This window comes from Pseudophryne corroboree, chromosome 3 (genome assembly GCF_028390025.1).
Source record: "Pseudophryne corroboree isolate aPseCor3 chromosome 3, aPseCor3.hap2, whole genome shotgun sequence".
NCBI lineage: Eukaryota > Metazoa > Chordata > Amphibia > Anura > Myobatrachidae > Pseudophryne > Pseudophryne corroboree.
The window spans coordinates 175,808,376-175,830,492 of record NC_086446.1 but is presented as its reverse complement, the minus strand read 5'-3'; the positions used below and the strand labels follow the sequence as shown (position 1 = coordinate 175,830,492).

The 22,117-nt window shown below is 44.6% G+C and overlaps 1 protein-coding gene and 1 long non-coding RNA gene across 9 annotated transcripts in view; one reads left to right on the top strand and one right to left on the bottom strand.

Moving 5' to 3' along the window:
* Nucleotides 1-22,117, bottom strand: part of RASSF4 (Ras association domain family member 4) — a 467,259-nt gene that overhangs the window by 12,749 nt on the left and 432,393 nt on the right. For all 8 annotated transcript variants that reach the window (XM_063958615.1, XM_063958612.1, XM_063958620.1 and 5 more), the window contains one exon: nucleotides 20,321-20,418. In XM_063958615.1, coding sequence (XP_063814685.1) covers nucleotides 20,321-20,418 — 98 coding nt within the window. The remainder of the gene's footprint in view (nucleotides 1-20,320; nucleotides 20,419-22,117) is intronic.
* The window catches only part of LOC135055035 (uncharacterized), a 272,995-nt gene that overhangs the window by 125,364 nt on the left and 125,514 nt on the right, over nucleotides 1-22,117 (top strand). The window lies entirely within an intron of this gene.

The window sequence follows — 22,117 nt, the reverse complement described above, 5'->3', positions numbered from 1 at the left end:
GCCTGGAGTGGACAGATATAACAATTTAGCTCAGCACACTCATGGTGTCAGCCCCAGCACAGACGTCAGAGGCACACAGCTCTCGCTCAGAGTCACAGCTGTAGGCACTTATATTGGATCCAAAACCCGCAAGATCAGAAGCCATAATGAAGACATTTTGCCTCAATTTGGAATCCGAGCCAGGCGGGAAAACCCAAGCCGGAACTCGGATTCCCTCAGATCCCTGAAGTTCGGGTGGGCTCATCTCTACTTTAAAGTCATTTTTGTGTGGTGATAAGAGGTGTTTTGCCTACTGGTTAGCATGCAGATTTTACAATTACTGTATATTGTTTTACCACATAAACTGGCTGTTTTATAGGGTGGTCTTCTGGTTGCCGAATGTCGGGATCCCGGCGCACAGTATACCGGCGCCGGAATCCTGACACCCGGCATACCGACACATATTCTCCCTCGTGGGGGTCCACGACCCCCCCTGGAGGGAGAATAAATAGCCTGGCGCAGCGAGCCCGCAAGGGGCTCATTTGCGCTCGCCACGCTGTCGGTATGCCGGTGGTCGGGCTCCCGGCACCGGTATGCTGGTCGCCGGGAGCCCGGCCGCCGGCATACCATACTACACCCGTTTTATATACATGAATTAATGTATATTTTTACTAAATATCGTTGAAGGATTTAATTCTGGAAACCCCTCCACCCAAAAAACAAAATAAACTTCCTACCTTTTACTTCTGTCCCCACATAAATTATCATTTTGTCATCAAACCAGTTGATTTATTTTTGTGCATACGTGGAGACAAGTTATTTTTTTTTTAATGATTGGGTGTATTATTAGTGGTCGCTCAAAGTGTTGGAACGACTATGACATCGGGGCATGGCTGGCTTCTGTGCTAACCTGCAGAATGCTTTCCACTGATGTGCACAACACTTACCAGCTACCAATGAGTTAAAATGTCAGTAAAGAAGCACAAACACTCTAGAGAAAAATGTGAAAAGCTCTGGCATGTGCAACAAAAGGAGCACCTACTGCAGAGTTTCCAAAATTCCGCCATTACAGTCCAGGTTTTAAGGACAGCCATGCTTGAGCAAAGGTGACTTAATTAGTAGTACCTCAGTCAATTTTATATCATCAGGGTGCAAGCATGGATATCCTTAAAACCTGGACTGTATTGGTGACATTTGGGAAACACGGACCTTCTGCATCTCACGCGGAGGCTGGATATGTGATCTATATATTAGTCTTATTGGTCTTTCTGGGTCAAAGTTTCTCCAAAGAACAACTTGGCTAAAGTGAACCAACAAAAGCCACCATTGTTTTTAACACCCTTGGGTCTTACTTTCTGCATCAACCTCTCCTGACTGATGTCCCTGACATCTTCCAAAATATCTATTTGTTTTAAAGCTTTAGCCAATTTTGCCTATTAATACTTCCCTCCAGTGCTTAAAGTGGTCGTAGAGAGGTGGTGGAACTCAACCCCCCCCACCCCCCAGCGCCCATGCAATAAAGGTACTGGGCGCGCCTACGGCGCGCGCCCCAAAAAGGGTGCGTGGTCTAAAAAAGAAAGGGGCCACACAATAGTAATAATGCCCACAGTAGACCACCCCCAATAAACATAATGCTGACAGTAGTAGCACCCCGTAATACACAATGCCCACAGCAGTAGCGCCCCTTTTACAATGCCCACAGTAGTAGTGCTCCTTATGCAATGTCAACTGTACTGGTAGTGCCCACAGTGGTAGTGCCCCTTATATAGAGCCCATAGTAGTGGTGACCCTTATGCAATGCCCCCAGTAGTAGTGCCCCTTATGTCCCCAGGAGTGATGCCCCTTATGAAGTGCCCCCTTTACAACGCCCTCATTGGTAATACCCTTAATGGTAATGCCCATGTGTAGTATTGCCCCCAGTAGTAATGTAGCCTGTAGTAATGCCCCTGTAGTTTAGCCCCTGTAGTAATGCCCCTAGTCGTTTAGCCATGTAGTTTAGCCCCCAGTAGTAATGCGCCCCTGTAGTTTAGCCCCATGTAGTTTGCCCCAGTAGTTTGCCCCTAGTAATGCCCCTGTAGTAATGCGCACCTGTAGTAATGCTCCCCTGTAGTTTAGCCCCATGTAGTTTGCCCCCAGTAGTTTGCGCCAAGTAGTAATGCCCCCAGTAGTTTAGCCCCTGTAGTTATGCCCCAGTAGTAATACCCCTGTAGTTATACCCCCAGTAGTAATGCACCCCAGTAGTTACGCCCCCAGTAGTAATGTTCCCCTGTAGTTATGCCCTCAGTAGTAATGTGCCCCTGTAGTTATGCCCTCAGTAGTAATGTGCCCCTGTAGGTTTGCCCCATGTAGTTTGCCCCCAGTAGTAATGCTCGCAGTAGCTTTCCCCAAGTAGTAATGGCCCCAGTAGTAATGCCCCCAGTAGTAATGCCCCTGTAGTTATACCCCCAGTAGTAATGCGCCCCTGTAGTTATGCCCCCACTAGTAATGTGCCCCTGTAGTTATACCCCCAGTAGTAATGCCCCTGTAGTTATGCCCCCACTAGTAATGTGCCCCTGTAGTTATGCCCTCAGTAGTAATGCGCCCCTGTAGGTTTGCCCCAAGTAGTAATGCGCCCCTGTAGGTTTGCCCCATGTAGTTTGCCCCAAGTAGTAATGCCCCCCAGTAGCTTGCCCCTTGTAGTTATGCCCCCAGTAGTGGTCACACGTTTTTTATAAAAACAAAAAAAACACCATACTTACCAATCCTTGCTCCCGCTGTGATCCTCCTGGCGTCCGCTTCACTCAGCTCCCCAGCACTATGAGAGAGACGTCATGACATCTCACTTCATAGCGCGCACTGAGCCGGGAGCCTGAAGCAAGAGCTCCATAGTGAGCTCCTGCCGCCGGCTATGCAGGGAGTGCCGGGCGCCGCTGATAACACAATCTCAGCAGGCGCCCGGAATCTCCCTGCGGCATCTCCCTGGGATGCCTCAGGACACTTTCAGGGGTGCCTTGGTTTGGTGGTCCAGGACCAATTCAGATTATTTTATGGTCAATGTAATACGTAACACCAGTGCTGGTGGCTGTCACTTATATAATATGTGGACAAACAGAAGCAAATCTTGACCCTCACCACAAAATTAATCCTAAGGATGACATAAACACAATTTACTTTATTTAATATTTCTTTCTAAATTTCCCAATAAGAAACTTTTGGCCTAGAGGTGCCATGAAAAAATTCTGATACTCTAGGGTGCCGTGATTCAAAAAAGTTTGGGAACCACTGCGTTAGGGAATAACTTTTCCTCTTTACTTAAGGATGTGTTGCAGGGACATATCATTTTATAGACCTGTTTTGCTTATAAATGTAAACAATGTAACAAATTTTCAATCCAGCAACTCTCCTGAGGTAAATGTGCTTATTACACTTTGTGGTGCTGCCAGGAAGGGCTTTATATTAGTCAGACCTTAAAGACTCACTCATGGCATTATTTCCATCAGAAATCCTGGCCACAATCTCAGCTTTCAGAGATTCAGACTAAATATAGTGATAATGCCCATCATACACCACAGGCAGGATTTATGCCCAGAAATCAAATGTTATTCAAGTATACAGTACACTAATCTTGTGGCCTTTATGACTTAATTAGCACCTGCCCTTTGATTTATTTGGTTGTTGCCAATGTGTTTGATCCTTGGAGATCCCTTCCTGTAGTTTGTACTATACTGTTTACATTTGTATTTGTGCCAGTTGTTAGATAGATTCTGTTGGCATGTACAAACATTAGGTTTGCCCCTTGCTCCTTTTTAATGACACTGCTTTGCAACCCATGGCAATTATGACTTGGAATAAATCCTCAGAATGAAAACGATTAAAAAGTTCAATGTCTGAATATGTCAGTGCCATGGTGTTGATGATCTGTTATGAAGGTCATTTTATGGGTAGATATCTTGTTAGCCTTCTTCTCTTTAATGTCTCTAAAGGCATTACTTATCCAGGTGTTGCCATCTTTAGATATTTCAGTTATTTCTAGACATACAGTATAAAGGACATCTTGTAACCAAAAAGTATATCTGACAGTTTTTGACACTTCATGGCCAGATTAATGTTTTGCAGAGATATTGCTTATACTGGTGATAATGTCCTTGCAGTAATTGTCAGTAGTATAATATATGTAGGTTTACGTTTAGTTTTTTTTTTTTTTTAAGGTGGAAGATTCTGTATAATCAACACACCTTTACACAATTATTGGCAAAGCTTCATTAGGCAATTAATGCAACCTCCAATATTCACCGCAAAAAAACAGAATATATACTTTATACAAAGTTATCATACGGTTATAGGGACAAGTGTATACATTTTAGTTTTAGAAGCATTTTCCCTTATGAAAATGTATGCTAATGCAAAAATGGAGGGAAGAAGTGGAAGAAAAAAATCTCCCCTATCTTGACATGAGCACCACCAGACTAGACTCTTTCCATTATGAAGTGTCTATGGCAGCCATATTCTATCAAGATGTACTCAAAGCAGGCACTTTACGGCATGCACAGAATGTGAAATTTGTGATTTTTTTTTTTGAGTGGTGCACCTATATGGATTGCATAGGGCTCCAAAGTCTTTCGAAAGCATAAAGATTAAAATAGTTCAAAATAATATATACTAACTATATACACACTGGGGATTATGTACTTTCTGGTTCAAGTTCAGAACATGGGACCCCCAGGATTAGCATAACTAAACTGCTTCAGAACATCATAAAACTTAAGAACAGTAAAAGTGGACCCTCGCGGGGTCGCTACGCTTGCCAAGCTTCGGGCATTGGGGCTCACTCCTTTTCGCTCACCGCAGGTTACTATTCCCATTACAGGGCTACGTGGATAGTGAAATGGATAGGCCAGGGGTCCCATGTTCTGAACTCGAGTCTTACTTTTTTAGGTAAAGTATATAGATGTAAGAAGATATAAGCAGATTTGCGAACATATAGTTTTCAAGTCATGGTACTCCGAGCTAATGCTTTTTTTTTTTTTCATTTACAGAAATCAGGTATGCAAGTTAGAGCTCCATAATAGTGCCCATACTGCAGAACAAAATGGGCATTTTTGGATGTTTTGAAAAGGCTGAGGGACAGGGTGAGGGTGATCCTTGCCAAGTACTCTCTGCATAGCTTTGCAGAGCAATGCAAATACGAGTTTTCATTTTGCAGGACAGAATTATTACAACATTATAAATAAATTGGGATCAGCAGCGCAACAGGGCTCTGTAGTACCCTGTGCCAGCCCTGCCCCATAAGCACATGACATCATGATGTCACGCAGAAAAGGGGGGGCCACTGGGATGTATAGCACTGACAATTATACAATAAACAAACAAGGAGCGCTGAAACCAGATATAAAAAATATATTTTGTACAGCTTTATTAAAATATAATCCACATATATGACCACATTTAAAATAAATATAAGAATTACTTAAATCCTGTGCCTCTGACTCAATATAAATGTCCGTTTAAGATTTTTATATAAATCCATCCATATATGTACTGCGGTAAGTCTATATCAACTTCTCATGAGGATATATTTGGCATCCAAATTATATAGTCTCTGTGACCCAGTTTCTTATAACCACATATGCATGTGTGTCCACGGGGGAGAGCGCTGTGATGTTTAGATGTCTCCAGCGGTATGCTACGACCCCGAATTAGCAGTGTGAGCTGATGGATACTCACGGCAGCCGCAGCTGTGATAGTTAGATGTCTCCAGCGGTATATTGCGACCCCGGAATGATATAGCCGCAATGTGAGCTGATGGATACTCACGGCTGCCGCAGCTTATGATGAGCGGGGAGCGTGCCTCTTTAGCCAGGTCACGCTTCAGCAATAACCCCAATGAGCGGCTCGCCGGCCAATGGTGCAGCCACAGAGGGAAGTAAGGAGTCGTCAGACAACAGGATTCAAGTGATGAGTGCCCTCCTTACGCGTTTCTCCGCCAGTAGGGCAAGCGAATTCGTCAGAGGTTTTAAAACCTCTGACGAAACCGTCGCAATATACCGCTGGAGACATCTAACTATCACAGCTGCGGCTGCCGTGAGTATCCATCAGCTCACACTGCTAATTCGGGGTCGTAGCATACCGCTGGAGACATCTAAACATCACAGCGCTCTCCCCCGTGGACACACATGCATATGTGGTTATAAGAAACTGGGTCACAGAGACTATATAATTTGGATGCCAAATATATCCTCATGAGAAGTTGATATAGACTTACCGCAGTACATATATGGATGGATTTATATAAAAATCTTAAACGGACATTTATATTGAGTCAGAGGCACAGGATTTAAGTAATTCTTATATTTATTTTAAATGTGGTCATATATGTGGATTATATTTTAATAAAGCTGTACAAAATATATTTTTTATATCTGGTTTCAGCGCTCCTGGTTTGTTTATTGTATAATTGTCTGTTTCATTTGGTGGAACAGTACCACCATTAGGAGCTGCAAAAACCGGATATTAACTAATAGTGGTCATTAATTGATAATTTTATGGTTTGCTTGGTGGTTTAGTAAGCGCTGTGTTTATAAGAATTAATGTATAGTACTGGTCAGAGTGCCCAGAGCAGGGCTGCCAAGAGAAATCCTGGGCCCCGGTACAGTAACTTCCTGGGGACCCCCCTGCGGGGTGTGTGGCCACACCCTGTTAGTTGCATGGCTGCATCTCTTTGGCTGCACCTCTTTACATGAGAAGTACCCACTCAAAACGTTCACTATTAGGATGGTGGGTCAGTCACATAAAAGCTGCATTGGTTGCAGAGCGCATTCCCTGGAACACCATCATTTTGTGAAAGTGGATCCTCCATTGTAATTTAGGGACAAAGGATGCGCTATAGTGCAATCATTGTATACACACACATGCACATATATAAACAAGAAATAACAGTTTTTTTCCCACCTCGCTCCAGTGGAAATACCGCAGTCAAACTCTCCTACTATCAGCCTAACAACTTTCCGTATAAAGAAAAGCTTGGCCCCCTCTATTTTGCATTGTTTAAGAGACTCCCTATACATCAAACCTTGCCAGGCAAGCCAATACAATCTTTGGGCACCTTATAAGTATCTATGAATTAAAATCCAATCACATGATTTCCAGATATGTCCGCCTTTAAAGGAACTGCTACCAGCGGACGGGAAGAGTGATTAGAATTATATAAATTGGGCATATACAGTGGTGGAATAAATTACCAATATCTGGATATGAGATTATTCTACAGGACATTCTGTTTTACAGTTTTATTTTATATATATATATATATATATATATATATATATATATATATATATATATATATCTTTTTTATATGTATGTTTTTAAATCCTTTATTTTTTAGGATTGTATAAACAGTGAAATTTATTTGATTGTATTTACCGGCCGGTATCAATAGAAATAATCATTTTTTATTGCTTAATAAATTGAAAAATTATATACATTGTTATACTGTGTATCTTTCAATAATATTTCTATATCAGCGCCTCTACTTTTTTCGATTCGTGGGAAAAAAACTGTTATTTCTTGTTTCATCCACTGTGGGAGGAGCTTACCCACTTTAGAGGCTGCAGATATCTAAATATTATCAGCTGGCGCTTGGTTAATTTTTTAATTATACATATATAAACACACACACACACACACACACACACACACACACACACACACACACACACACATAGTATATGCAGAAATGTCACAGAACTTTCAGGACTTACTATGATTAAAGTTGAGTAAACTGAAATGTTGACTTGCTCATTAGTGGTCATCACCAGAATATATTGTTACATTAGTAAGTCCCGAGAGTGCCACAGTATTTCTGCTTATACTACCTGTCATCCCACTAAGGGCACCCGGGAAATTGAGCAGTATTTTGGACAGAGCGCCAGCCATGACATATTTAGAGATAGTTAGACAGACAGACATATGTATATACTGTACAGTACATAGATAGATATTACACACCCCAGGGACGTGCGGTTAGGTAAATGGCTGAGGAGGCACTGGCTAGCACCAGAACCAGAGTTACACACAATATATAACCCAAAGGGTGCATGTCAGCATTATAAACTCTTGGAAATTTGGTGAGTTTTGATTAGAGATGTGTGGAAAAGATAGGCCGGGGAGACACTGCCTCTCCTGACAGACTTTTTAATCCAGAGTTTTGACTATAAAAATGATTAGAATAATCCAAGGAAGATATTTCTAAAATATTCGGTGTATTTTTCATATAATTTATACAGTCAAAACTCTGGCACAAACGTTAGTATGACAGGAACGGCTCTTCCTCACCCCACCGCACGCCACTGACACACCCATACAAGGCAGTAGAGTGTCTGGCTGGGACCAGGTATTTTTCAGGGGCCGTGGCCAACTCACAGGAGGCGTGGTCATGTGAAAAAATTGTATTTTAAGTGCCTCCATGGCCACACTTCAGCCCAGCACACAGCAGCGTGTGCTGGCCTGAGGAGAAGAGCTGTAGCTGCTGCTGTCAGTTAAGGGGGAGGAAGCTTGGGGGCCCCCACAGGGCCCTCACTGGGCCCCTCTATCAGACCTGGGCCCGGGTAATTTGTACCTTCTCCCCCCTCTCTCGGCACCACTGGTCCTGAGGATGCTTCAAACGGCTGCACAGACTGGAGGGTAAATGTCTGGAACATTCCACAGGATGCAATGTGTGGCACTGCTGCAGTGATTCTGGCTGCGTGGTGCTGTTCCAGTAATCCTGCTACCCACAACAAAGGGTTTTGGGGCAGCGACGGTGTCGCCCCCAGAGCCGTATGCTAGTTACGGGCTTGGTATTGATGACACATTTTTACTTGGCTTTCCTTGTTGTGACATGTAGCTTCTAGACATACCTTTGGAGCACTTATGAGAGTTTGAGAGAGAATAAGGTTATAAAAGTAAAGTAAATATTATACTTATAATTATATATACAGATGTAGCCACCTTTATCTTGACCGATTCTCTGCCTAGACGGAGGTTTAGTCACGCTAAGGCGATAGCTTAGCTTGCCGAGTTTAATCACAGGCAGGCGCGTTGAGGCGATTCTAGATACTCAGCATGCATTACACATCTCCACCACTGGGTGGCTAATGCTCCACTAATCCAGTACTTTCGATCGTATAGCGGCAGATTGATCTACAGCTCTGGCAAATGGTCAGTGACGACTGTAATGTTAATAGATGGGGACCAATGGTCAGACGGTGAGAGTTCTCAATATAAATAAATAGTTTATACAGACACAAACGAACATGTTAAAACACTTGTGTATGTAGACGCAAGATTGTGTATGGAGACTAGTGATGTGCACCGGACATTTTTCGGGTTTTGTGTTTTGGTATTGGATTCGGTTCCGCGGCCGTGTTTTGGATTCGGACGCATTTTGGCAAAACCTCACCGAAATTTTTTTGTCGGATTTGGGTGCGTTTTGGATTCGGGTGTTCTTTTCAAAAAACCCTAAAAAACAGCTTAAATCATAGAATTTGGGGGTCATTTTGATCCCATAGTATTATTAACCTCAATAACCATAATTTCCACTCATTTCCAGTCTATTCTGAACACCTCACAATATTATTTTTAGTCCTAAAATTTGCACCGAGGTCGCTGGATGGCTAAGCTAAGCGACACAAGTGGCCGACACAAACACCTGGCCCATCTAGGAGTGGCAGTGCAGTGTCAGGCATGATGGCACTTCAAAAAAATAGTCCCCAAACAGCACATGATGCAAAGAAAAAAAGAGGCGCACCAAGGTCGCTGTGTGACTAAGCTAAGCGACACAAGTGGCCGACACAAACACCTGGCCCATCTAGGAGTGGCACTGCAGTGTCAGGCAGGATGGCACTTCAAAAAAATTGTCCCCAAACAGCACATAATGCAAAGAAAAAAAGAGGCGCACCAAGGTCGCTGTGTGACTAAGCTAAGCGACACAAGTGGCCGACACAAAGACCTGGCCCATCTAGGAGTGGCACTGCAGTGTCAGGCAGGATGGCACTTCAAAAAAATTGTCCCCAAACAGCACATGATGCAAAGAAAAATGAAAGAAAAAAAGAGGTGCAAGACGGAATTGTCCTTGGGCCCTCCCACCCACCCTTATGTTGTATAAACAGGACATGCACACTTTAACGAACCCATAATTTCAGCGACAGGGTCTGCCACACGACTGTGACTGAAATGACTGGTTGGTTTGGGCCCCCACCAAAAAAAGAAGCAATCAATCTCTCCTTGCACAAACTGGCTCTACAGAGGCAAGATGTCCACCTCATCATCATCCTCCGATTCCTCACCCCTTTCACTGTGTACATCCCCCTCCTCACAGATTATTAATTCGTCCCCACTGGAATCCACCATCTCAGGTCCCTGTGTACTTTGTGGAGGCAATTGCTGCTGGTGAATGTCTCCACGGAGGAATTGATTATAATTCATTTTGATGAACATCATCTTCTCCACATTTTCTGGAAGTAACCTCGTACGCCGATTGCTGACAAGGTGAGCGGCTGCACTAAACACTCTTTCGGAGTACACACTGGAGGGAGGGCAACTTAGGTAGAATAAAACCAGTTTGTGAAAGGGCCTCCAAATTGCGTCTTTTTCCTGCCAGTATACGTACGGACTGTCTGACGTGCCTACTTGGATGCGGTCACTCATATAATCCTCCACCATTCTTTCAATGGTGAGAGAATCATATGAAGTGACAGTAGACGACATGTCAGTAATCGTTGGCAGGTCCTTCAGTCCGGACCAGATGTCAGCACTCGCTCCAGACTGCCCTGCATCACCGCCAGCGGGTGGGCTCGGAATTCTTAGCCTTTTCCTCGCACCCCCAGTTGCGGGAGAATGTGAAGGAGGAGATGTTGACGGGTCACGTTCCGCTTGACTTGACAATTTTCTCACCAGCAGGTCTTTGAACCTCTGCAGACTTGTGTCTGCCGGAAAGAGAGATACAACGTAGGTTTTAAATCTAGGATCGAGCACGGTGGCCAAAATGTAGTGCTCTGATTTCAACAGATTGACCACCCGTGAATCCTGGTTAAGCGAATTAAGGGCTCCATCCACAAGTCCCACATGCCTAGCGGAATCGCTCTGTTTTAGCTCCTCCTTCAATGTCTCCAGCTTCTTCTGCAAAAGCCTGATGAGGGGAATGACCTGACTCAGGCTGGCAGTGTCTGAACTGACTTCATGTGTGGCAAGTTCGAAGGGTTGCAGAACCTTGCACAACGTTGAAATCATTCTCCACTGCGCTTGAGTCAGGTGCATTCCCCCTCCTTTGCCTATATCGTGGCCAGATGTATAGGCTTGAATGGCCTTTTGCTGCTCCTCCATCCTCTGAAGCATATAGAGGTTTGAATTCCACCTCGTTACCACCTCTTGCTTCAGATGATGGCAGGGCAGGTTCAGGATTGTTTGGTGGTGCTCCAGTCTTCTGTACGCGGTGGCTGAATGCCGAAAGTAGCCCGCAATTCTTCGGGCCACCGACAGCATCTCTTGCACGACCCTGTCGTTTTTTAAATAATTCTGCACCACCAAATTCAATGTATGTGCAAAACATGGGACGTGCTGGAATTTGCCCAGATGTAATGCACGCACAATATTGCTGGCGTTGTCCGATGTCACAAATCCCCAGGAGAGTCCAATTGGGGTAAGCCATTCTGCGATGATCTTCCTCAGTTTCCGTAAGAGGTTGTCAGCTGTGTGCCTCTTCTGGAAAGCGGTGATACAAAGCGTAGCCTGCCTAGGAACGAGTTGGCGTTTGCGAGATGCTGCTACTGGTGCCGCCGCTGCTGTTCTTGCTGCGGGAGGCAATACATCTACCCAGTGGGCTGTCACAGTCATATAGTCCTGAGTCTGCCCTGCTCCACTTGTCCACATGTCCGTGGTTAAGTGGACATTGGGTACAACTGCATTTTTTAGGACACTGGTGAGTCTTTTTCTGAGGTCTGTGTACATTTTCGGTATCGCCTGCCTAGAGAAATGGAACCTAGATGCTATTGGTACCGGGAACACAGTACCTCAATCAAGTCTCTAGTTGCCTCTGAATTAACGGTGGATACCGGAACCACGTTTCTCACCGCCCAGGCTGCCAAGGCCTGAGTTATCTGCTTTGCAGCAGGATGACTGCTGTGATATTTCATCTTCCTCGCAAAGGACTGTTGGACAGTCAATTGCTTACTGGAAGTAGTACAAGTGGTCTTCCGACTTCCCCTCTGGGATGACGATCGACTCCCAGCAGCTACAACAGCAGCGCCAGCAGCAGTAGGCGTTACACTCAAGGATGCATCGGAGGAATCCCAGGCAGGAGAGGACTCGTCAGACTTGCCAGTGACATGGCCTGCAGGACTATTGGCTTTCCTGGATAAGGAGGAAATTGACACTGAGGGAGTTGGTGGTGTGGTTTGCAGGAGCTTGGTTACAAGAGGAAGGGATTTAGTGGTCAGTGGACTGCTTCCGCTGTCACCCAAAGTTTTTGAACTTGTCACTGACTTATGATGAATGCGCTGCAGGTGACGTATAAGGGAGGATGTTCCGAGGTGGTTAACGTCCTTACCCCTACTTATTACAGCTTGACAAAGGCAACACACGGCTTGACACCTGTTGTCCGCATTTGTGTTGAAATAATTCCACACCGAAGAGCTGATTTTTTTTGTATTTTGACCAGGCATGTCAATGGCCATATTCGTCCCACGGACAACAGGTGTCTCCCCGGGTGCCTGACTTAAACAAACCACCTCACCATCAGAATCCTCCTTGTCAATTTCCTCCCCAGCGCCAGCAACACCCATATCCTCATCCTGGTATACTTCAACTGTGACATCTTCAATTTGACTATCAGGAACTGGACTGCGGGTGCTCCTTCCAGCACTTGCAGGGGGCGTGCAAATGGTGGAAGGCGCAAGCTCTTCCCGTCCAGTGTTGGGAAGGTCAGGCATCGCAACCGACACAATTGGACTCTCCTTGGGTATTTGTAATTTAGAAGAACGCACAGTTCTTTGCTGTGCTTTTGCCAGCTTAAGTCTTTTCATTTTTCTAGCGAGAGGATGAGTGCTTTCATCCTCATGTGAAGCTGAACCACTAGCCATGAACATAGGCCAGGGCCTCAGCCGTTCCTTGCCACTCCGTGTCGTAAATGGCATATTGGCAAGTTTACGCTTCTCCTCAGACGCTTTTAATTTTGATTTTTGGGTCATTTTACTGAACTTTTGTTTTTTGGATTTTACATGCTCTCTACTATGACATTGGGCATCGGCCTTGGCAGACGACGTTGATGGCATTTCATCGTCTCAGCCATGCTTAGTGGCAGCAGCTTCAGCACGAGCTGGAAGTGGATCTTGATCTTTCCCTATTTTAACCTCCACATTTTTGTTCTCCATATTTTAATGTGTGGAATTATATGCCAGTATCAATAGCAATGGCCTACTACTATATATACTGCGCACAACTAAAATGCACCACAGGTATAGAATGTAGATGGATAGTATACTTAATGACGACACAGAGGTAGGTACAGCAGTGGCCTTCCGTACCGTACTGCTATATATAGTATACTGGTGGTCACTGTGTCAGCAAACTGCAAAACTAAAATGCACCACAGGTATAGAATGTAGATGGATAGTATACTTAATGACGACACAGAGGTAGGTACAGCAGTGGCCTTCCGTACCGTACTGCTATATATAGTATACTGGTGGTCACTGTGTCAGCAAAACTCTGCACTGTACTCCTCCTATCTAATATTATACTGGTGGTCCCGACTCCCCAGTCCCCACAATAAAGCAGCACACTGAGCACAGATATGGAGTGTTTTTCAGGCAGACAACGTATAATGGTGGTCACTGTCAGCAAAACTCTGCACTGTACTCCTCCTATATAATATTAATTATACTGGTGGTCCCCAGTCCCCACATTAAAATAAAGCAGCACACTGAGCACAGATATGGAGTGTTTTTCAGGCAAACAACGTACTGGTGGTCACTGTCAGCAAAACTCTGCACTGTACTCCTGCTATATAATACAGCTGCTCCCCAGTCCCCACAATTAAGCAGTGTGAGCACAGATATATATGCAGCACACTGAGCACAGATATGGAGCGTTTTTTTCAGGCAGAGAACGGATAACTGGTGGTCACTGATCAGCAAAACTCTGCACTTTACTCCTCCTATATTATACAGCTGCTCCCCAGTCCTCCCCACAATTAATTAAGCAATAATGCACAATCAAATTCAACAATAACGGAGAGGACGCCAGCCACGTCCTCTCCCTAACATTTGCAATGCACGAGTGAAAATGGCGGCGACGCGCGGCTGCTTATATAGAATCCGAATCTCGCCAGAATCCGACAGCGGGATGATGACGTTCGGGCGCGCTCGGGTTACCCGAGCCATACGGGAGAATCAGAGTATGGCTCGGACCCGTGTAAAAAGGGTGAAGTTCGGGGGGGTTCGGTTTCCGAGAAACCTAACCCGCTCATCACTAATGGAGACGCAACTAATTGTGTAAAAGGAAGTATGTACAATGCATAAACACCGTGCTTTTGAAATACATGTACAGTATGAGCGTCCGAGTTCCCGTGACATTCACTTTATTATAATTTTTTTTCTTTGTTATACATTCAGTGGAAGGGTGCACACAGGTTTCACATAAATCTTGTCTTGTAACCTGATCAGAACTCCCTACCTGTCTACTGCATGAACTGTGCAGGCTCCCATGGGGGAAGGGGAAAGTGGGATGGGGGTAGGGCGAGGCAGTGGAAAATACCGTGTTCAAAGAACGGGCCAATGCTGAAGGAGCATCAGAATCCCCTAGCTAAAATACACTGGGTCGATAGGGATAAGCGAGGTCTATGCACATAACGATACACCAGACCCCATCGCATCACAAAGTGACAGAATGTCCGAGGCACATGAACTCCCGCCTTGTAGCATTATGTGCATAGACCTCGCTTAACCCTATCGCCCCTATGTATTTTACAGGTAGCTAGGGGATTCTGACGCTCCTTCAGCACTGCACCGTAGCCTGCAAAACCTATGCCATCACTCGCTCCATAGCGGAGTGCTGACACAAGGTGGATGTTCATGTGCCTTGGACATTTTGTCACTTTGTGATGCAATGGGGTCTGGGGTATCGTTAAGTGCATAGACCTCGCATATCCCTATCGACCCTGTGTATTTTAGCTAGGGGATTCTGACGCTCCTTCAGCATTGCCCTGTGACCTACAAAATCTGTGCTGTTACTTGCTCCATAGCCGAGGGCCTCCATGGGGCAAGGAGTCACAGGCGGTAGCCATTTCAATTGAGTCAGCCCTGCTACAGAATTGTATGTGTACCGTATGGTGCATAGAACCTTAACAGTACAACCGCTCCTGCAGCTTTGCCCTGGTTTGTGTGAATAACTCCCTCCCTGTCTACTGCATGACCTGTGCAGGCTCCCAGTGGGGAAGGGCGATGGGCTAGCGGGGTCGGTGGAAAATACCGTGCTTTTGAAATGCAAGTACTGTATGAGTCCGAGTCCCCAGTATGTTCTTCTAGTGTACTAATTAGCACGAACAGCTTGTAACGTACAGTGGTAAGTTTAATCTATGTATAATGGAGAGATAAAAGCTCCTCCCTAAGTTCCTAGATGCCAAATCACCGTCCTTAGTATCTCTGTACAGTATGTTCTACTAGTGTACTAATTAGCACGAACAGCTTTTAACTGGATGCCAAATCACCGTACTTAGTATCTCTGTACAGTATGTTCTATTAGGGTACTAATTAGCTGTTCGCGCTAATTAGTACCCTAATAGAAAATACTGTATAGATATACAAAGTACGGTTATTTGGCATCCAGGAACTTAGGGAGGAGCTTTTATCTCTCTACATTATACATAGAAAGATCAAACCTGCCACTGTACGTTACAAGCTGCTCGTGCTAATTAGTACACTAGTAGAACATACTGTACAGAGATACTACGGACAGTGATTTGGCATCCAGGAACTTAGGGAGGAGCTTTTATCTCTATCCATTATACATAGAAAGATTAAACTTGCCGCTGTACGTTACAAGCTGTTCGTGCTAATTAGTACCCTAATAGAACATACTGTACAGAGATACTAAGTACGGTGATTTGGCATCCAGTTAAAAGTTGTTCGTGCTAATTAGTACACTAGTAGAACATACTATACAGAGATACTAAGGACGGTGATTTGGCATCTAGGAACTTACAGAGGAGCTTTTATCTCTCTCCATTATACACAGAAAGATTAAACTTGCCACTGTACGTTACAAGCTGCTCGTGCTAATTAGTACACTAGTAGAACATACTGTACAGAGATACTACGGACAGTGATTTGGCATCCAGGAACTTAGGGAGGAGCTTTTATCTCTATCCATTATACATAGAAAGATTAAACTTGCCGCTGTACGTTACAAGCTGTTCGTGCTAATTAGTACCCTAATAGAACATACTGTACAGAGATACTAAGTACGGTGATTTGGCATCCAGTTAAAAGTTGTTAGTGCTAATTAGTACACTAGTAGAACATACTGTACAGAGATACTAAGGACGGTGATTTGGCATCTAGGAACTTACAGAGGAGCTTTTATCTCTCTCCATTATACACAGAAAGATTAAACTTGCCACTGTACGTTACAAGCTGTTCGTGCTAATTAGTACACTAGTAGAACATAGAGTACAGAGATACTAAGGACGGTAATTTGGCACCTAGGAACTTACAGAGGAGCTTTTATCTCTCTCCATTATACTTAGAAAGATTACAATGGAGAGAGATTAAAGCTCCTCCCTAAGTTCGTGGATGCCAAATCACTGTACTTAGTATCTCTGTACAGTATGTTCTACTAGTGTACTAATTAGTATGAACAGCTTGTAATGTACAGTGGCAAATGTAAATTTTCTAAGTATAATGGAGAGAGATAAAAACTCCTATGCTCCTGGATGTCAAATTACCATGCTTAGCATTTTTGTACAGTATTTCCTATCTAGCCAGAAACCCTGCATCCTGTGGAAGCTAGGCGGACAACTGGAGGGGACCCGATACACAGTTGCTTCCCGTTTCCCTTTCCAGTGTCACATTAACCAGAGATATCAGTATGCAAAGTGGACCCATTTTCCCATAGACTATAATGGGCCCGTTAATTCAGACCCACCATGGGTTCCGACGCTTGCCATGAGCCTTGTGGGGGTCACAGAAACTTGGGGTTGGTACCCTCCAGTAGCTAATTGTCTCCCCTTCCATACCAACCTAGCGATGAAGGCTCCCACCTCCCACGCTGAGAGTCCCAGGTTTGAGTCCCAAAGTGCCAACCTTTTTTTTTTATATGTTCCCGTGACAATCACTTTATTATTATTTTTTCTTTGTTATACATTCAATAAAAGGGTGCATACAGGTTTCACATAAATCAAAGTAAATCTGTAGCAGTGATTCATTCCACTATATACAAATACACAGTGGTAAGGAGTATAAATTAGTGTATTCCGCCGCAACTAACTGAGCAACACAGTACTGTAGATCGTCGGCATTTGTGTATTGTACCTGACCTGAACTCCCTCCCTGTCCACTGCATGACCTGTGCAGGCTCCCAGGGGGGAAGTGCGATGGGGGTAGGGAGAGGCGGTGGAAAATACCGTGCTTTTGAAATACAAGTATTAGCGTCCGAGTCCCCTAAGGCATAAACCAACACCAATGGGAAGGAAGTGCCAACCTTTTTTTTAATGTGTTCCTGTAACATTCACTTTATTATTTTTTTCTTTGTTATACATTCAATGGAATGGTGCACACAGGTTTCACATAAATCAGAGTGGGCGGGGGATTTTCCTACATACAGTAGCATACTGTTGCACATGTCTTGTAACCTGATTGGAACTCCCTCCCTGTCTACTGCATGTACTTTGCAGGCTCCCAGGGGGGGAAGGGGAAAGTGGGATGGGGGTAGGGCGAGGCAGTGGAAAATACCGTGTTCAAAGAAAAGGCATAATCAAAACCATGGGGAACTTTGCGGTGTATCGTTATGTGCATAGACCTCGCTTATCCCTATCACCCCTGTGTATTTTAGCTAGGGGATTCTGATGCTCCTTCAGCATTACCCTGTAGCCTGTAAAACCTATGCAGTTGCTCGCTCCATAGCTGAGTGCTGCCACAAGGCAGGGGTTCACGTGCCTCGGACATTTTGTCACTTTGCGATGCAATGGGGTCCGGTGTATCGTTATGTGCATAGACCTCGCTTATCCCTATGGCCCCTGTGTATTTTAGCTAGGGGATTCTGACGCTCCTTCAGCATTGCCCCGTAGCCTGCAAAATCTGTGCTGTTACTTGCTCCATAGCCGAGTGCCTCCATGGAGCTAGGAGTCACAGGCGGTATCCATTTCAATTGAGTCTGCCCTGCTATAGAATTGTATGTGTACCGTACGGTGCATAGAACCTTGACAGTAGAAACTCTCCTGCAGCTTTGCCCTGCTTTATGTAAAACTTGTGTTTTGTCAGTTTGCTATGCGATCGAGCCCGGTGTAACGTAATGTGCATAGACCTCGCTTATCTCTATCGCCCCTGTGTATTTTGGCTAGGGGATTGGGACGCTCCTTCAGCATTGCCCCGTAGCCTGCAAAACTTATGCCATCTCTCACTCCATATCCGAGCACTGCCTGCCACGTGGTGGGGGTTCAGGGGCGGCGGACATTTTGCCAGTGTGCTATGCGATTGAGACCGGTGTACCGTAATGGGCATAGACCTCGCTTATTCCTATCGCCCCTGTGTATTTTAGCTAGGGGATACTGACGCTCCTTCAGCATTGCCCCATAGCCTGCAAAATCTGGACTGTTACTTGCTCCGTAGCCTAGGGCCTCCGTGGGGCAAGGAGTCATAGGTGGTAGCCATTTCCATTGAGTCTGCCCTGCTACAGAATTGTATGTGTACCGTATGGTGCATAGAACCGTAACAGTACATCCGCTCCTGCAGCTTTGCCCTGGTTTATGTGAATAAAAAAAAAAATAAAGTGTCTGGAAAAAACTAACATGCATTCGTACTTTAGGAATCGAACCAGGGACTCTGAGTATAGGAAGCGGAACACTTCACCACTTCGCCGCAGACAGATTAATAAATCCATTGGTTTTGATTATGCCATAATGGCTACGGGATTAGGACGCTAACATACTGTACAAAATTCCTAATCTCAAGAGGCAATAGTGAACTTCTAACACGTCCATTTGCGACAGTGTACACTACTGGTTTTATATTGTTTTGTCTGCGGGACTTGGACGCTCACATATTCATAAAGTACTGTAGATGGATCATATACTGTATGCTGTACTATTTGCATCTGTACCGTATATACTGTATTAAATAAATGCAGCGTAATGAGTATTTACTGTATTAAATAATGCAGCGTAATGAGTATTTACTGTATGCAGCGTAATGAGACGCCTTAGTAAAGTAGTCCTTATTATATATTTCAGTATTGTATTTTACGGGAGACCACACGCATGCGCAGTGGTGATTGTATAAAGTGACATCTGGTGGATGATCGCAGGTATTACACGTAAAGGTAACGCCAAACGCTCTGTCTGCTTCCGTGCGATTAGGTACGCCTCTCTGTGACTAGGCGCGCCTCCTAATGCCCCGGTACGCTGCGTATGCTCGATCGGGACAAACGCCTCAGCCAGTCAAGATAAAGGTGGCTACATCTGTACTATGGCCCGATTAGGGGTTGGCTCAGATGGGATGTAGTCAGAATATCTACAGTCACTATGCCAACATTGACTACAGTATGTAGCTGGTGGCAGTATCCCAACACGGCCTCAAGCATTTTAACTTTGCAGGCATTGTATGCTGTCTTAGGAGCGTGTTTATGGTTATCAAGCCCACATGGTTAAAATGACCGAAAGTAGCATTGCAACTGTGGCGGGATACTGCCGCTGGCTTTCTCGTGTCTGCGTAGTCACTGTATCCCGTTCAGAGAGGTGCAGAACTGTAATGTAAAGTAGAAGAGAAGCATATCACAATGTGCGGCCCTCTGTGGGTCACGTCTGGTCTTGACTTTCCTGCACATAGCTCTGGAGTTGCTGGCTGCTGCTACTTACTTGTATGTGCGGTCCAGTCATTCCAAATAATTCCCCTGTTTATAAAGTCAACTGTATGTATTTATAGTTAGATTTATGTTGTCACATCTCATAGTAATGAAAATATTACATTTCAGATGACTAACAGGTAAAACATGTATTCTGGATAAATGTGTCTTTATGATCAAGACGTAACATGCTCATAGTAATATATGTAATACTTAGAAGGAATATATCTCTCAAGCAGTGCTGGTGAGCTACACCTATCATATATCTTACCTTTGAGTCACTTTGTAAATTTCTCTCTCTTCTTCTTCCTTCAGTTTTTCTATAAAGCTATCCAGCACAGGCATCTCAAACTTTATGTACTGGGCAACCTAGACAAAATATAGATGAGCTGCATCAAGTTGCTTAACGTGATACCTGTCAACAACAGCAGCTTCAACAGAGCTTACAAACAATGCTTAGGTGTGTGGGTGGCGATACCTGCTTGTACTGTATTTGTTCCCCTTCTAACACTTTGCAAATCTGCAAACTACAGAGCTTCTTTAGATGTGATAGTATACATACTGGCCTAGTCTGTGTATTCCAAAGTACCTCTCCACACACACACACACACACACACACACACACGCAACTAAATTCTTCATTAAGTCCAACTTAATTAAAAGTTTTTCTGATATTCTTGTTATCACTCATTACTAGTGATAACCAATCATCTCCTAACTGTCACTGGAGCACGATTTACAGTAACGAGTGAGAACAAAAATATCACTTGTTGTTAAATCTGCCCCTTCCTTATTTTCTCATATTTCAAAAGAGCAGGAAAAGTGGAAATAAGTTCCTACTACAGTTTTACATTATTTGAGACCTGACACTCAATATGGAGTGGATTTTATGGCCTACGCAATCCTCAAGGCCAGTGGCGTAACTAGAAATTTTTCTCCCCCAAGCCAAAAAATTCTTCGGCGCCCCCCCCCCTTCATGCTCCATAATTGGGAGCAAGAAAGGGATAAATACGCGCGCGCAAGGGGTGTGGTTTCGTTGGAATGGGCGTGGTTTTGCATAAAGGGGCGTGACATTGCAGGAAAAGACTACCTTATACCCCAGTTTTGCAACCTGCACGCCCATACGTTGGCCACCACAGGAAAGAAAAATAATCCTGATTCATGCCCCTTACATTATTTGTCATTTTTCCTCCTTATAGTAATGCCCAGTATACATTATGCCACATACTGCAATGGCCCTTAGACATTATGCCGCACAGAATAATGCACATGACACAATATGCACACACTGTAATGCCCCCGACACATTATGCCACACAACGTAATGCCTGTGACACATTATGCCACACACCGTAATGCCTGTGACACATTATGACAGGAATCGCAATGCCCATTATACATTATGCTACACACTGCAATGCCCCTGATACATTATAGCACATACAATGTCTGTGACACATTATGACACACACCGCAATGTCCGTGATACATTATGCCACACACTGCAATGACCCTGAGACATTATACCACATATCACAATGCCCGCGATATAGTATACCATACACCGTAATGCCTGTGACACATTATGACACACACCGCAATGTCCGTGATACGTTATGCCACACACCGTAATGCCCATTACACATTAAGTCCTACAGTAAGGCTTCTAATTACTTTTCAATTACCTGCTCGTTGTCAGGGGTTTCATGCACTGGGTGTCATGCTCGTTGCCAGGGGTTTCATGCTCTTGGTTCCATGCACGGTGCCAGGGGTTTTCATGCTCAGGGTGTCATGCTCGTTGCCAGGGGTTTCATGCACTGGGTGTCATGCTCGTTGCCAGGTGTTTCATGCACTGGGTGTCATGCTCGTTGCCAGGTGTTTCATGCACTGGGTGTCATGCTCGTTGCTAGGAGGTAGTCCTTGCTGCTAGGGCTGTGCTCCCAGTGCCACATATGTCCCCAGTGCCAGATATTCCCCCACGGTGCCAGGTACTCACATGCCCCAGTGCCAAATATAGCCCCCCCCATGTGCCAGGTACACATATATCCCCCAGTGCCACATATGCCCC